General features: G+C 53.4%; 1 protein-coding gene across 2 annotated transcripts in view; it reads left to right on the top strand.

Annotated features, from left to right (window-relative positions):
- The window catches only part of SLC7A1 (solute carrier family 7 member 1), a 58,332-nt gene that overhangs the window by 29,068 nt on the left and 13,049 nt on the right, over positions 1–16,215 (top strand). The window contains exons 2-4 of one of the 2 annotated variants that reach the window (XM_040266727.1): positions 695–791; positions 13,227–13,611; positions 15,014–15,172. In XM_040266727.1, the coding sequence (XP_040122661.1) occupies positions 13,242–13,611; positions 15,014–15,172 (529 nt within the window). In that variant the 5' untranslated portion in view covers positions 695–791; positions 13,227–13,241. The remainder of the gene's footprint in view (positions 1–694; positions 792–13,226; positions 13,612–15,013; positions 15,173–16,215) is intronic. The other variant, XM_040266728.1, reaches the window with a different exon arrangement.

Below are 16,215 nucleotides of genomic sequence, written 5' to 3' on the forward strand. Positions count from 1 at the left end.
CTCGTCCAGGAGGTTCTTCCTGGACGCCCCGTGAAGGCTGGCCATCTCTGCACCCATTCCTTCTGGGACCGCAGGCGCATGGTGATGGGGCCCACCCATATCGGAGCAGTCTGGGGCCTGCCCCGAAGTCCCTGGGGCCAGCGGGTACTTAGTGCCAACCGAATAGAGTACTGGAGCCATGCCACGGTCCCAGCGAGGACAAGAGAGCGGATGGTCACAGATTAGAGTCCCGAGTTCCCTGGAGGTTGCAGCTGAGGCTCTCTGGCCCTGCTGGCCCTGCTGACCTGGAAGTCTCAGTGCCAGCATCCAAGAGGACTCACTGCCCGGCTGGCCCCTCTCAGGGCCTCTGAGCATGCACAGGCCAGCTCTGTGCCCTTGATGTGTGGGCGTGGCCTGTCTGGATGATGCTCTGCTGCCGTTCTTACTTGAGACGAGACCCCACCTTTGCAGCGGTGGCTGGGTGGGACCCCTGGTTTGGAGGCCGTCTTGTCCAGTTTCCCGGGTTCTCCTCAGCAGTGCCCCCCCACTTTCCCTCCACACTGCCCCCTCACCCATGCTGCTCCATCTACGTTGGGACCTCGTCTGCCCTCTGATGCTGGGCTGAACAGAAACTTTCCTCCCTGCGTTGGCCATGGGCTTGGAGGTTCTGGGCCCCCAGATAGAGTCTAACGTGATCTCTTCCCTTGCTTCCTAGGAGCCAGCGGCCCCCTCTCGACCCTCCTGAGACGCCATCGCTCCAGGACCAGGGACCCCCCCAGTGACGAGGTGACGGTCCTTACGTCATAGTCCAGGTGCAGTCCAGCAGGAGGGTCTGCTCTTGGTGCTGGGATGTTACTCATTTAGGCCTTTCATTGGCTGTCGGCTTTTGAGGTTAACTGACAGCTAAGCCCTAAGTCTTTTTAACATCTCACTGGCCTGCCTCGGTCAGTTCTTCTGTCTCACCCTGAAAGGCTTGTCTTTCACTCTCGTGGGCTCTTGAGTTTCTGTGTGCACTTCTGCTCATCCAGACTGCTTGATGTCCTGGGACGGCAGGGCCTTCGGTCCAGGGCGCGTGGTGGGGAGCAGGTGTCCCCGCACACGAGGCTTTGTCCACGTGGCCTGCTGTCCTCAGAGGGACTGGGCCCCGGGGGCGGCCGCAACGCCACGGCCTCTATGCATCTATTCCTCGTCTGCCTGTGAATCTCGGAGTCGTTGCGGTCTCAGGTTCAAGGGCCTGTTCCAGTCTGCATCCTGGGCCCCCTGCCTCTCAGTCCTCAGCCTTTCACTCTACTCAAGAGTTCTCCCACAGCTTGTTCCTGGGTGCTGTAACCAGCTGTCGGTCAGTGTATTTCAGGCCCGTCCTTGGAGCCCCAGAGTCTGGGGGTGGGGGCAAGGTGGGACAGGAACAGGCATGGGGAGCAGGGAAGGCCAAGGCCGGCCAGGGGATCTCCGTGTCCCTCATGTCCCTTTAAATAAGAGTGGGTCCAGGGACTTCCCTGGTGGTCCAGTGGTTATAAGCTTCCACTGCAGGGTTCAATCCCTGGTCAGGTAACTAAGATCCCACATGCCATGTGGTACAGCCAAAAAATTAAAACCTAATAAATAAAGTGAGAGTGGGTCTAGTTTCGCCTGTTGCTTGTATCTGCATCTGGCATAGGATGTAGTTTGGGGAGAACGGATCCTACTGTGTAAGTGCTGGACAGTTGTTGCTCAGGTCATTATTTGATAAGTAACTGGTCATCGAGTATGAAGGCTTCACTTTTGTCACTGTTTCATTCATCACAAAGTTTTTCAGAGGGGCTTGTGTGTGTGTGTGTGTGTGTGTGTGTGTGTGTAAAAGAACTGCAGTTGCTCACTCACCCACACACACACATTCCTACAGTCCTCTGGGCCCTTCATATTCTTAATTTTGAGTGTGGAGCTGCATTGAGAAGACACACATAGTCAGGATCAGCGGCCCTCGCTGAGTCCTTCATCAGGGGACTGGGGGCTCAGCTGTGACCTTTGCCACGTGGAGACCCCGAGGGAGGGAGCAGGGCCCCCCAGCTCCTCCCTGCAGGCAGGGGGATACTCTGGGTGAGCCCCATATGTGTGAGCTTCCCCACGTCACTAAGTGGGAACCAGTTAACCGCAGGCCGGAAAATGGGGTCAGGTTCCAGTGGCATTCCGGAGGGACAGCCTATTTCAAGGTCTTTGCCTGGGAGCTTCCATCAGGGGGCTCTGCCTGTGACGTCGGTGTAGCCACCGTCCATCCTTCACGCTCAGGGCCGCAGGCCAGCCCTGGCCTCATGTCCGCACTCTTGGCCGCTCTGTCCATCTCAGGCCTCACTGTGATCCTCTGGTGCATTTTCTCCTGGCCCTTGATCGTCGGTCCTGCGTTACGGAGCCCACAGGCCCTCGTGCACCTGGCTGCTTGCTCCCGAAGCTGCGGAGTGACTTCGGGTCCATGGCGGCATGTTCTCTCTGAGGGAGACAATTCTGTTACTGCCCGCTGGATGTGTACCCCACGTGTGTGATGTAACAGAAATCCCCAGGCTGGGAAGGTGTACAAACAGGTGCTTGGGGGTCGGCCTGCAGACAGGTGGGGTGTGGAGCCAGAAAGAGGGCCACAGTGTTTCCTTCAGACTTTAAACGCTTTCTTTTGGGGGCGAGTGTCTGAAGTCTTGGCCACCAGAGAAGCAGGTTGTACACACACTAGCACGACCTGTCATGAAATGTGCGTTTCCTGCTAGGGCTTATCCTTGCACAGCAAGCCCCGCGCAGGTAATCCCCACGGTAACCAGGGGCTCCAAGAGGAGAGGACAGGGATGGAGCAAATGCAGGAACCCAGGAAAGGACAGAGGATCTGCTTGCACACAGGCACTTTGTCAGCTGGATCAAAATACCCTGCTCGAAGGCTAACGTGTCGATTCACTCCCCAAATAAAGAAGGCGGGTGGCGGCCTGGGACCCTCTCCCCTCGCGTCTGTCCCGCCCAGTAAGACCTGATTAATCCTCGCAGAGGTATGTGGTTGCTGCCCTCAACCCTTCCTTTACGTAAAAGGTTTACATCTCAAGTGCGCATCCCTCAGACGCCCAGCCGCAGCTCTCCTGGCCTTTCCCGCTCCCCACAGCCCAGCCTAGCCTCGCCTGTTCAGCCTGGTGGGCCTGAGCTTTGTCTCTTGGGCAGGTGAGCGTGTGACCTGCTGAAAAGTGGGGAGGGTGAACCTGAAATTTCACATATGTCCTGCACCATGGATAGCACAGAAACAACGTGTCTGCTGGTTTCTCTCTCCCAGGTTTTGAATAACCTACAAACCATTTTGTTCTTCGCTTTCCTTTAACCTCTTCTTTGGAACTCTCATTAGCTTCTGTGATTTCAGGCAAAGTCCCAAATGGTACCATTTAGTCTCAGAGAAATGTCTAGGGACATGGTCCACGACTGCCTAGTACAAATCCTTTACTCTTGGCTGTTTTTCTAGTTAACAAAAAAATCAGCTGAATATTGACAGTTTCATATGGTTCAATCTAATCATGCGTAAGACTTTGTACACAGCTATGTCTTAGCATCAAGGGGCTGCCCTGGGGGTGCAGGTCTCAAAAGGAGTTTCCTTGTTGTTTCCTGGGTCAGACTAACAGGAAACCCTCTCTCTTGCTTTTGGGAATTTCTCAATGGGCACGTATGCAGAGAGAAAATGTAATAAAGCTCCACGTACCCAGGTACCTCCAAGGTGGACTCTTCAAAAGAGATTTCCTTCCCCTCAGTTAAGAAACAGTAAGCAGTCACTGAAAGAATGTTAAAATGCTGGCGAAAATGCCAGTAATTTGTCCAGAGACACTGCTATGATTCTCCTTCCAGACCAATCTGAGTATACACATACTCGTGTGTGTTCCTGTTAATTTTCAACCAGTCTGAATATACACACACATGTGTGTTCCTGTTATTTTCAACTAGTCTGAATATACACTCACACTCGTGTGTGTTCCTGTTATTCTCTACCAGTGTGAGTATACACGCACACTCATGTGCGTTCCTGTTATTCTCAACCAGTCTGAGTATACACGCACACTCGTGTGCGTTCCTGTTATTCTCAACCAGTCTGAGTATACACGCACACTCGTGTGTGTTCCTGTTATTTTCCACTAGTCTGAGTATACACTCACACGTGTGTATTCCTGTTATTTTCAAGGGCTGCTGCCAGACTCATTTGACACTGTCTTCCCACTTTGCTCAGAGACACGGACTCTCCCAATGCAATATTTGATCTGTCTCTTTGGCAGCTCTTCCTCCGCATGATTCTCCAAGCCCCTGCCCTCTGTGTGCTTTCCAGAACTCTCCCCTGAGGCCCCTCTGGGCCCTGCTGCCCCAGTTACCTCCTTGTCCTCAGACCCAGAGAAAGCGCCTGTTGCTTCAAAGCCAGTGGCTCCTGGCCAGCGGCTGCGGGAAGTGGGCGGGTGACGCAGATCCACTCCACCGTGTGAGTAACTCATTGACTGGACTTGCCAGGCGTAGTGGCATTCAGAAAGAGGTTGTCTTAACCCATGTGACTGCCTTATTTGTGGGATTTCAGATAGGGTGACAAAGTTGAGTGTTGTCAAGCGGGAAGAAGAGTACATTTGGTCAAAGTCGTGTTGCTCTGGCACCTGCTGTGGAACAGGGCTCCTGGAGTCAGAGGATGTGGGTCCAAATCCTGGCTCCCGACTTAAAGTGAGGTGACTGTGGCTGGGGGTCCATCCATCCTCCTGGGAGAGGAGGGAGGCCTGTGCCTCTGCTGGTCTCTGGTGAGGACAAGGTGTACCCGCGTGTGTGTGTGTGTGGCGAGGAGCTGGTGTGCAGTGTTGCTTTCAGGACCCCAGCTCCCGAGAGTCTCTTCTCCGGGTCGGTTTGGGAAGCTGTCCCTGACTTCTCACAGCTACTTTACTTTTGAGTCAGTGCATTTTCTAGAAATTCTCAGTGTTTTCAGAGTAGCCTGTGGCAGTGGGAAGACTAGGGGAAGGGAGGAAGTGACAGGAATTTGAGGATTACAGTGGCCCCAGGCTTATGGGTAAGTAGGTGAGTCTGTGAGAGTTTGCTGAGTGAGTAACTGAGTAAATGGGAAAATAATGGTCTGTGACCGAGCAGTGAGGTCAGATCCGCTGGGCAGGAGTCCCCGCCTTGCTTGGTTCCAGGGGCTGGCTGTCCTGGCGCTTTGTGAAAGAGGACATTTGGAGAAGGAGCCTCTGAAATCTCTAATATGCTTTTCAGGATTCCTTAGAGCCTGGAGAACTAAAGAAACAGTGTTCTGCCAGTAAGTCTGATTTCTGATCCTGGGGGATCTTTATTTAAGACATTTCCATTCGTCTGGAGAGCCAGACGAAGTGTCCACAGTTCACACACACAGCTTTACAAAGCCCCCTCACTAGCACCCCCGGACCCACCGCCTACTCAGGACCAGGCCCCTGCTGGGCTCTGGCTCATGGACCCTGCCCTGAGCAGGGGGCCCGTTCCCCACCCCTGGGCCTGCCCACAGAGTTTGTCCGTCACCGGCTTCAGTGAACCAGGTGGAGCATGTTTGCTTCTTTCCATCCCAGAGAACTGAGAAGCACTAAGGTACGTGTCGGAGCAGCTCTGAGCCCCTCACGAAACACAGGTTTCTGTTGTAATGCATTTCTACACACAGAACTGGGGTGTGTATCTTGATAAAGCACAGCTTCCCTGGTGATGAAAACACTGTTGGGAGACAAAAAGACTCTTAGTCACATCCTGCTGGCTACAGGAGGAAGCGTTCCTAGATTTTATCTGATTTTCGTGAGGATGCACTTACTGGGTCATCCACTGGCTTCTTGTCTGCTGTCTCTCTTGGATCTGGGCAAACGCTGTGGACAAGCTTGTGTGTGGGTAAGCCGGAAACGTTAACAGTGTCAGGCCAGGCATCCTGGCCTGCTGTGTGATGGGGACCTCAAGCTGCCGGAATTTGTCTGCCTTGCTTCTGTGAGGGAGAGGCGATGGGCAGGTGCTGAGACTTAGAAAAAAGAACCAGTGCTGACTCTGCCGGGAAGAACTTGGTTCTTAGCATGCCTGCCTGTGTATACTTAGTTGTGTCTGACTCTTTGCAACCCCATGGACTGTATCCCGCCAGGCTCCTCTGTCCATGGGATTCTCTGGGCCAGGATCCTGGAGTGGGTTGCAATGCCCTTCTCCAGGGGATCTTCCTGACCCAGGAATGGAACCCGTATCTCCTGCACTGCAGTCAGATTCTTTACCGAGCCACCAGGGAAGCCGTCTTAGTATACTCCTTGTGCATTATCTGTCAAGGCAGGACCAGAGAGCCACCCCATTTTTCAGATGTGGAAACTGAGGCCCCAGAGACATGCACTAGTTTAACCCAAGGAGCCCTGGGCAGAGTTGACAGGGACCCCAGCTGTCCCCACAGTGGAGCACCTCCCATGACAGAAGGAACTGTTGGGAAACTTTCAAGGCCTCAGAGGTAACTCCTTGTTGCTTGGGCTGAATTTTAACCCAAATAGCATCTTCTTACATGTGTATTCATTTAGAGAAATAGAACCGGACTCTTTGGTGACTTGAACCTTTGAATATTCAGCAAATGAGATCTCCTTTGATGGACAGACCCTCATAAGTCTTTGAAGTCAATGGTGAAGATGTTGCCTAAGGTGAAGGACAGACGTCCAGCCAGTGTCCTGTTAAGTTCCCTGAAATTAAGTCATTGATCGTACTGAGTGTGAGCTATGGGCCCTGTACGTGTTCTGGTCCCGTATGTTCTGCTCGTGGGCCTCGTAGGTGCTGGGGGCAGAGGCGATTAGATGCAGCCCTGCTGGTTGGTCGTGTGGACGCTTAGCTCCGAGATGGGGGCTTGCACCACCACCACCCTCCCGCCCACTGCCAGTTAGCTGTCCAGCCTCTCCCCCAAGCCCCTCTGCACCCCCGGGGCCCTGGGGATCCTGACTCAGAGGACAGAGCAGGCTCTGCAGGCGGTGAGGCATGGGTTTGAGCCCCGACTCCCATCTTTGGTTGGCTGCATGCCCTCCACCAAGTTACTGGCCCCGACTCTCTGCCTCTTCGGCTGGGACTCCATTTCTGCTTTTCCCTAAGCCTGGCTGTGTCAGCCCAGGGCATCATTCCAGGAGTGAGATCGCTGAATTCAGGAGCTAAATTCAGGAGGAGTTCCGTTCTGCCCTCAGCTTGTCATCGCTGCCTGGGGTCAGACGGGTGTAGACCCTGGGGGACTTTAAGAGAGTCCGAGTCCTGAGATCACATCTCATGGGTGGTGGATGGGCTCCCGCTGCCCAGCGAGGACGTGGGGGTGTGGCTAGCCCCCTAGCCACTGCAAACCTTCACCACCCTGTGGTCCCCTTCTCCCCTCGCCTCCCCTCTGCCCCGCTGTGCACCAGTTCAGTTCTGTCGTTTGCTTAACCTCCTTCCATGCGCCCACGTGTTGGGTCTTCATCTGTGTCAACCAGTCCCCTCCATCCTTGTTTTTTTTTTTTAATTTAAAAGTTCTTGCACCTGGGCCTCCTGACACCTGGGGGAAGTGGATCTGGCTTGGAGAACAACTTCCTTCAACGCAGATTGCATTCCTTGCTTGTATCTCTCCTCCTCCACCGTGGCCCGTGACCTGGAACACTCTCGTTTTGGACCACGTCTGGTTGAGATGGCTTCACCTCTGCTCCCTTCCTCATTAAAGCTGCAGGCGTTCCAGAGCCTTCAGGACTCCTGGGCAGCCTTGCCCCACGTAGCTGAAGGGGACTTGGGGACCGCCTGTCCCCGCTCAGCGTCCTGTGTGGACCTCAGCGCGTCTGTCTCCTGCTGGAATGACAGGGTTTACTCTACATGACTCCCCTGCTTGGGACCACTCCCAAATGTAATGACCACTTAAAAAAAAAAAAAGACATATGAAGAACAAAATGTCAATGTTAAGACTTTCTCCAAAGGATTTATGAACTTAGTGTCTATCACAGCCTCCGTCTGTGACCTCTTCCCCTCCCTCTGTGAAGCCATCAAACTTCTTTTTTGGTAATGGGACTGTCATTAAATCTGAGTGAAAAAAAAAAAATCACACAGTTCACACCTGCCGGCCTTTGTCAGACACCTTCAACACCGCATCCTAAAGTCTTTATCTCAGCAGTCTGGACCCGTTGGGCCATCTTGCTCCGACTGTTACATAGTGATCACTGGAATCAAACTTGGAGTTAGAAATTCTGTGGGAAAGGGACAGATTTCCTTTGCTTTCTAAGAGGACATTCTTTCATAACGCGTGAGTCGTGAGTGAGAGAGAGCCAAAGCTCTTGCCGTTATAGGATTCCTGTCAAAAACTGGAATGAAAGTATAGCTCTTGACTGTTGCAGAAATTACTCCCTGGGAGACAGGATAACGTAATTTCCAGATAATGCTTTCAATGCATACTGGGGACTTTCTGCGTAAATCCTGACTGCAGGAAGTCTGTCCGAGCCTGACACTGGCGAGGCTGACGTGCTTAGATTGGTTTTACATGGAGAAGTTTCATTTGTTTTCAGCTGTTGGCTGAATGAGCAGCTCAGGAGTCCAGGCATGAACGTGAGTTGTGGGGTAATGTGTGCACAATACTGACAGATGCTGCTGCCTGGAAAACCCAGATTTTTCCGTTACTGCCAAGGAGAAAGAAAGGACGTTACTTTAAAGTAAGCCCGGGGCGGGGTTAGTGAGCATCTCAGTCTCTCCCCGCTGGGAAGTAGAATTGGACACGGCACTCATGCTGTCCGCACTCTCAGCCCTGGGGTTCGGCAGCGACTGGTTGCGTTCCTGCCCCAGCGGTTTCCAGGGGACTGGGTTTGCCCTTTCCCCAGACAGAGAGGGCGTGCAGGAGAGGCAGCCCAAGAGCAAACAGCCAGCCCTGCTATGCTCTTGTTCACTGCACCCGAGCTCTTTCCTCCAGCCCAGGACTCTTCCTGAGAAACAATGGCTGCTGTCTCCCCACTTACAAGAAGTCAGCTATGTCCAGGGAGTCTCAACCAGAAAGTCCCTTTCACGTGTGTTTGCAGTCCAGTGTGTGGGTCCAAATTTACAGAACTCAGTGTCCCGGCCCCTTTATTTTAAAGATGGTGCTGGGTCCCCAGGGTTGGTTAAGTGGGTTCATGGAGAAGGGATAACCAGGGGCGTGTGGCATGTTCCCTGCAGCTGCAGTGTCCAGGGGGGCTCATTTCGGCCTATAGTGAGGTCAGTGGGCTCTCGGAAGGGGTCCCCCTGCGTGTCCTTTGCCAGGTGTCCCAGTGCAGGCACTCTGGCAGCGCTGGCTTCTTCCCCAGACAGCAGCCCCTGTGAGAAAGGTGTGTGGACTATGGACCAGCCCTTCCCAGAGCCCAGGATAGAGTGGTGTTTCAGAGGAAGATGGTGCTCGCTCTAGCCTCCTGGGTCACTTTACTCTGGGAAGCCAAGGAAAGACTGTGCTGTTCAATTGCACTGTCTTTGCTTTGCACTTGGCTTTTATCGTTTTGGGGAGAGAATCCATTTGTTATGAACTAAAAACTACATCTAGGAGAAAATTCTTAAAGAGATGGGAATACCAGACCACCTGACCTGCCTCTTGAGAAACCTGTATGCAGGTCAGGAAGCAACAGTTAGAACTGGACCTGAAACAACGGACTGGTTCCAAATAGGGAAAGGAGTACGTCAAGGCTGTATATTGTCACCCTGCTTATTTAACTTATATGTAGAGTACACCATGAGAAATGCTGGGCTGGAAGAAGCACAAGCTGGAATCAAGATTGCCAGGAGAAATATCAATGTCAGATATGCAGATAACATCACTCTTATGGCAGAAAGTGAAAAAGAACTAAAGAGCCTCTTGATGAAAGTGAAAGTGGAGAGTGAAAAAGTTGGCTTCAAACTCAACATTCAGAAAACTAAGATCATGGCATCTGGTCCCATCACTTAGTGATGGGAAATAGATGGGGAAACAGAAATAATGAGAGACTTTATTTTTCTGGGCTCCAAAATCATTGCAGATGGTGACTGCAGCCGTGAAATTAAAAGATGCTTGTTCCTTGGGAGAAAAGCTATGACCAACCTAGACAGCATATTAAAAAGCAAAGACATTACTTTGCCAACAAAGGTCCATCTAGTCAAAGCTATGGTTTTTCCAGTAGTCGTGTATGGATGTGAGAGTTGGACTATAAAGAAAGCTGAGCACCAAAGAATTGATGCTTTTGAACTGTGGTGTTGGAGAAGACTTGAGAGTCCATTGGACTGCAAGGAGATCCAACCAGTTCATCCTAAAGGAAATCAGTCCTGAATATTCATTGGAAGGACTGATGCTGTAGCTGAAACTCCAATCCTTTGGCCACCTGATTCAAAGAACTGACTCATTTGAAAAGACCTTGATACTGGGAAATATTGAAGGCAGGAGGAGAAATGGATGGCAGAGGATGAGATGGTTAGAAAGCATCACCGACTCAATGGTCATGAGTTTGAGCAAGCTCTAGGAGTTGGTGATGGACAGGGAGGCCTGGCATGCTGCAGTCCAGGGAGCTGCAAAGAGTCGGACACGACTGAGCAACTGAACTGAACTGAACTGAGGAGAAGGTGGGAGTGGGTGCCTGCTCTCTCTAAATGTCGGTCCCATTTACCAGTCACGTTAGAAGCAGGGCGGGTGGTCAGGTGCTCTCAGGCTCCACTTCCCTTCTGGGTTTTCCCCGAGATGATGCTGCCAAGTTATTCACCCCTTTCCCACCGTCCCTGGCACAGCCCTTCCACTGAGGGTGGTGTTGAAATGGTGCATCTTCCCTTTTAACTTGTTATCCAAGCAGTGGTTTATTATAGACTTTGTTGTGGTTCATAGTCTGGCTTGAATGAATTCAGGGAAATCCTGGAAGGAAGAAAGAAGAAGGCAGGACCAGGAGGACTTGCACCCTGGGCTTCCTAGACAGTGCTGGTCCCTGGCGGGTCCTCAGCACCTGCTCCCCCACGGCCGCCTCACTGGGACCCCTCAGGGCTTGAGGCTCCCAACCAAGCGCCAGCAACGGGCCAGTGAGTGGCCGCAAGCATCCCGGGCACTGGTGCTCTCTGTCCTGTCTCTTGTTCTGTCCCTGCCCTCTCGGCTCTTATCAGACCCCTGACTTTCCTGCTCCCCTGCTGTTCCACTAATAAGGTCATCTTCCCTCATTTCCTCCCACTTCCGCCCCCCTCACCAAGGGTGATATCATTTCCTACCCCCCCCAACAACGCCAGACCCAGATATGGAGCTGGCCCCCCTGCACCTTCCGAGCTCGTGACCCCATTCGACTCTTGGCTCTCTGCGTTATTTTTCCTCATCTTTACAAGAAGGTTTTCCGACCGGAGAAGTTTATTCTCCATTCTAGCTGAAAACTTTGAGTCTCGAGAAACTGTTTTTTTTTTTCTCTTCTCTTGGCCCATCAGATAAAATATGGAGAGGACCCCCACCCATCCCTCTGTGACTTGCAGGGGGCCTGGCCCGCAGCTGGGCAGGGGACCAGCCCACAGGGGTGTGGGCAGGCAGTCCAGGGTTCCAGGTGGTTAAGTACAGCCTCTACCAGACCTCCCGTCTCCACTGAGACGATTGCGCTTTCCGGTCACTTAACTGCAGCAAAGTGAGGTAGGTCAGTCAACACCAATTGGCCATCAAGGTGGATTTCCCGTGGCTCAGAGTCATAATGGTAGCTTGTCTCTGCACACGTTTAGGTTCGCAGGAGCTGTGAGGGTAGTTCCTGCGTGCCTACACCCAGCTTCCTCTGAGATTAGCATCTTAACACTAGCGTGATATTTCTGCTGTGGCCAACCGCCTGGTATGGATACAGCTGAAGTCTGTGGTTTGTTCAGACTTCCTGAGCTTTCCCCGCCGTCCTCCTCCCATCCCGGGGCCTCATCCCGTCCTCTAGGCTAGTGTCCTGTCTCCTGAGGCTCCTCCTCTTTGTTCCAGCTCACGGACTTCTCTTGTTCTTGATGACACCCGAGGACTGGGCACAACTAAAGAAAGAATGTGCGCGCACACACGAGGAGCGAAATGCAGGTGCTTCGTAGAGAGTTCCTCTTCTGTGATTTGTCTGATACTTTTCTTGGGATTAGCCTGAGGTTACGGCCTTGGGGAGGAGGCTCTCCGAGGTAAAGGCCCTTCTCATCACATCATACGCTCGACTATAGCCTGTCACTTACTGTTGTCGACCTTGGCTGCCTGGCCTGGGGGATGTTCTCTCAGGATTCCCGCTTCCCACACTGTCCTCTTTGGAAGGATAGGGTCTCTGACTCCCCCTCCTTGGGGCTCCAGGCAGGCCCCGCCCCCTCGGGACGAATTCTCCTGTGCTTGGCTGGCGTCTCCCAGAGGATGCTGACCAGGGATGTGGCTCAGGAGGTGGGTGGCATCCTGGGCCCCATGGAGTGATAAGGTCCCTGTGAAGGTCGATGAATGGACCCTGTGAGCACCATCTGGACTGTATCACATAGCACTCTGCCCGCATTTTGGTGCAGAGGAAAAGTGCTTCCCAGAGTAGCGACAGTTACAAGGGGCCCTAGCTCGTAACAGTTCAATGCTTTTCTGCTCTGGGCATGCTCTTGGTTAAACTGGAGACAGCCTGGCTCCTGCTTGGTCCCGGGAAGGTCTGAAAAGTGTTGTCACTGCCATTGAAGGCCTCTGGGTTCTGATAGTTAAATTCATATTTAGTTTGGTTTGCCTTCCACAACAGCACACTTGGAATGTTGTTGTTTAGTCGCTCAGTCGTGTCCAGCTCTTTGCAACCCCATGAACTTGTAGCCTGCCAGGCTCTTCCGTCCCTGGGATTCTCCAGGCAAGAATACTGGAGTGGGCTGCCCTTTCCTTCTCCAGGGTTTCTTCCTGACCCAGGGATCAAACTTGCGTCTTCTGCATTGGTGGGCGGCTTCTTTACTATCTGAGCCACCTGGGAAGCCCATACCCTTAGAGTAACAGCTTACTTTTCCTGGTGAATTGTATGACTCTCAGCAGGAACGATGGGCTTAATTGCGCTTCTCTTGCTATTTCTGCCTGGATAAGGCTCTCGATTGGGAACTGAAATCAGTGTCGGGGCTCAAGAGACCAGAGTCCCATCAGCGGGTGGGTTGGCCTCTGGGTGTTTCTCCCGCTGGTCAAACCTGAGGCCAGGAAGCTGTGGGTGGGTGTTCTGCCCACAGGTGGTGGGATTGTGAGAGGTGAGGCTTTAGAGGCCAGTGACAGTGCAGAACCGCGTGGCCCACCTGCTGCAGTGAAGGGGTCCCTGGGTGAGAGCAGAGCGCTAACGAAGCTCCTGCCTCTGTCCTCCCCTCGACAGACCTGCAGCCGCGGGATGGGGTGCACTATGCTGATGGGCATCGGGCAGCAGATGCTGCGCCGGAAGGTGGTGGACTGCAGCCACGAGGAGAGCCGGCTGTCGCGATGCCTGAACACGTTCGACCTGGTGGCGCTGGGGGTGGGCAGCACGCTGGGGGCCGGCGTGTACGTGCTGGCCGGGGCCGTGGCGCGGGAGGACGCCGGCCCCGCCATCGTCATCTCCTTCCTCATCGCTGCACTGGCCTCTGTGCTGGCCGGACTCTGCTACGGCGAGTTTGGCGCGCGGGTCCCCAAGACGGGCTCGGCCTACCTCTACAGCTACGTCACCGTAGGCGAGCTCTGGGCCTTCATCACCGGCTGGAACCTCATCCTGTCCTACATCATCGGTAGGTCTCCGCGCTGGGGCCGGGCCCCGCCTCCCTCCTGGTGTTCCCGCCCCAGCCTGGCTCCCCAGACCCATGGGGTCTGGCTCCCCGCAAGCTCGGCACCTCCCGCCTCCCCTCACTGATGCACGTTTTCCCTTTGCCTTTGGTGCAAGGTGGAGGCCTGCCGCGGGTGCCACTGCCCTGGCTCTTAACGACCAAGCATGTGGGACCCTAGTGGGGACAAGCCCAGCCCCCAAGAGGCCAGTCCGTTAGCACAAAGAGACGCAGAATCAGGACGCTCATAGCGAGTGAAAAAAGGACCTCGTCTCTTTCTCTTTTTCCTGATTACTCAAGTAAATACATCACTGATACAGAAAAATTTAAGAAAGGCAGAAAAGCACAAAGAAGAAATTAGAAATTACCCAGTCTGACAGCCCAGCCTCTTGGTGGGAATGTGGCTACTTTAAAAGGGCCTTTACATTTCCAGAGAGCTTGCCTGCAAATAAAACAACGGTGAGCATGAAGCTCCTGCCGTTGCTAAACCAACAGGTGACAGTCACCAGCAGGGCACCCTTTACAAATAAAGGAAGACGCCTTTTGTGGTGATTGGAACTTTAGCAGCATTTCCTGGGAAGCGTTGCTGGAAAAGCAGTGACGCGTGTTATTTGGATTGAGAGAACAGTCGGATGCTCTTGGCCATTGGGGTGGTGGTGGTGGGGTGTGCTGGACTCCACACCTGTGCGTGTTCCGTGCGGTCAGAGCCTCGGGGCCCGTGGTCCCCCTAGGGCTGGCACAGAGCGGCAGAGGTGGCTGACTCTGGCAGGGGCGGGGCCAGGGGTTGGTGAGCCAGCTACTTGGCTGCTAGGGGAGGGGGCCAGCCCTTAGCCACTGTCCTTGGTCCCCCGGCCCCCTCCAGGAGGCAGGCCCTGTCAGCTCCGCTGCTGAGGGTCTTCAGGGAGGAACGTGGCCCCCACTGCCTACTGCAGCCCAGGGGCGGGTTGTGAGGTCCCCTGCATTGTCTGTCCCCAGGATTTCTTGTTACAGTGAAATAAAATAGAGGTCAGTACTGTCAGAGTGCCTCTTGGCGGACAGGATGGTGTTATTTTGTTAAATTTTACTATGATTCAGCTACACGTAGGTTCAAAACACAAAGTACACACACACACACACACACACACTCACACACGTTTCTGTTGGTTGTGATGGAGAGTGCATCTCGTCCCAGGCCCTACGTCTGGCTTCTCTGCAGACTCCGACCGGCCCTCCCTTCTGAGTTAGCACGTCCTGGGATGCAGCGGCTGCCGCGGGGTCCCCTGCTCCCCAGCACCCACAGGCTGTGAGCCCCTGCGGGTCCTGCAGATGTTGACAACAGGCGCTGTGTTGACTATTGCCTTCTCTTCCATCTGACGGTGTTTCTCGGCAGGTACCTCGAGTGTAGCGCGGGCCTGGAGCGCAACGTTTGATGAGCTGATTGGGAAGCCCATTGCGGAGTTCTCACGGACGCACATGGCCCTGCACGCACCCGGGGTGCTGGCCGAGAATCCGGACATATTCGCCGTGATCATCATTCTCATCCTCACAGGTATGGTCACACGTCGGGTGCATCGGGAGGGGGTCTGGGAGCCTGGGGTGAGGCGTAGGCTCCCTCCTTTTCTCTTTCTCCCATCCCCCTGTTTTCTTGTCTTCTTTAATTGATGCAGACATCTGGGTTTTTTTTTTTTTGGTCAAAATGGCTTCTCAGATATTCACATAGGGTTTGGCCTATTGAATAGGTTGAGTTATGCGCTGTTTAATTAAGAGACTCTCAGGCGTTTGCGTGTTTGTGGAGTAGGATTTTGTTAGCGCTGCGGGCTTTTGTACAGGTGACCCAGGAATACGAGTTCTTCTGACTCGTTCTTCTAAATGGACGACCATTTAGAAAGGAGAGTTGGCCTTCGTCAGACAGGACGACATGGAGGAACCAGGCCCGATGCTCACTGCACCTTGGGGTTGGAGACAGCTCAGGTGGTTTGCACCCAACCAGCCGGCAAAACACCCCCTTAAATAATGAATTTTCCCCACAAAGTTGCTGGTACAGAATTTTAAAATTGCAGACAGGGTTTGAACACAGCTGATGGCAGCTTCTTCTTAGTGACATTGACCCGAGTCTCTGCCACCAAGTTGGGAGTTTTGTTAATATACACATTAAGTGGAAATGCAGATAAATTCTCTTTTGAGGTTAGAAGATTTTGGATGGGTTTTAAAAACATCTGCGCCTTGTTTTACACACCACGTAATTGAGATCGTTCTGCACAGGGCCAGTCTCAGCGGTATGTCTGGTCCAGCTAGCAGGGACACGGATCAGAAATTAAGTCTTCACAAGTGAGATTTTCATAACAACAGGAGGGAGGGAGGCTGAAGAACAAACACAGCGGAGTGCGAAGCGGTCCCTGAATTGCTCCACGCCCTTCTAATGTCTGTTTCAGAAATCAGTCTATGACGCAGAGCATCTCTTACGGTAGAGCGTGTAAGAGACACCCAGTCAGATCGGTGGTACTGTGTCACTGGGCACCTCCCCTGACTCTTTGCTTCCCTGGCCGAGGGTGCACCTCTGGGCACCTCCCCTGGCTCTTTGCTTCCCTGGCC

This window comes from Oryx dammah, unplaced genomic scaffold (assembly GCF_014754425.2).
Source record: "Oryx dammah isolate SB20612 unplaced genomic scaffold, SCBI_Odam_1.1 HiC_scaffold_24, whole genome shotgun sequence".
NCBI classification, from domain to species: domain Eukaryota; kingdom Metazoa; phylum Chordata; class Mammalia; order Artiodactyla; family Bovidae; genus Oryx; species Oryx dammah.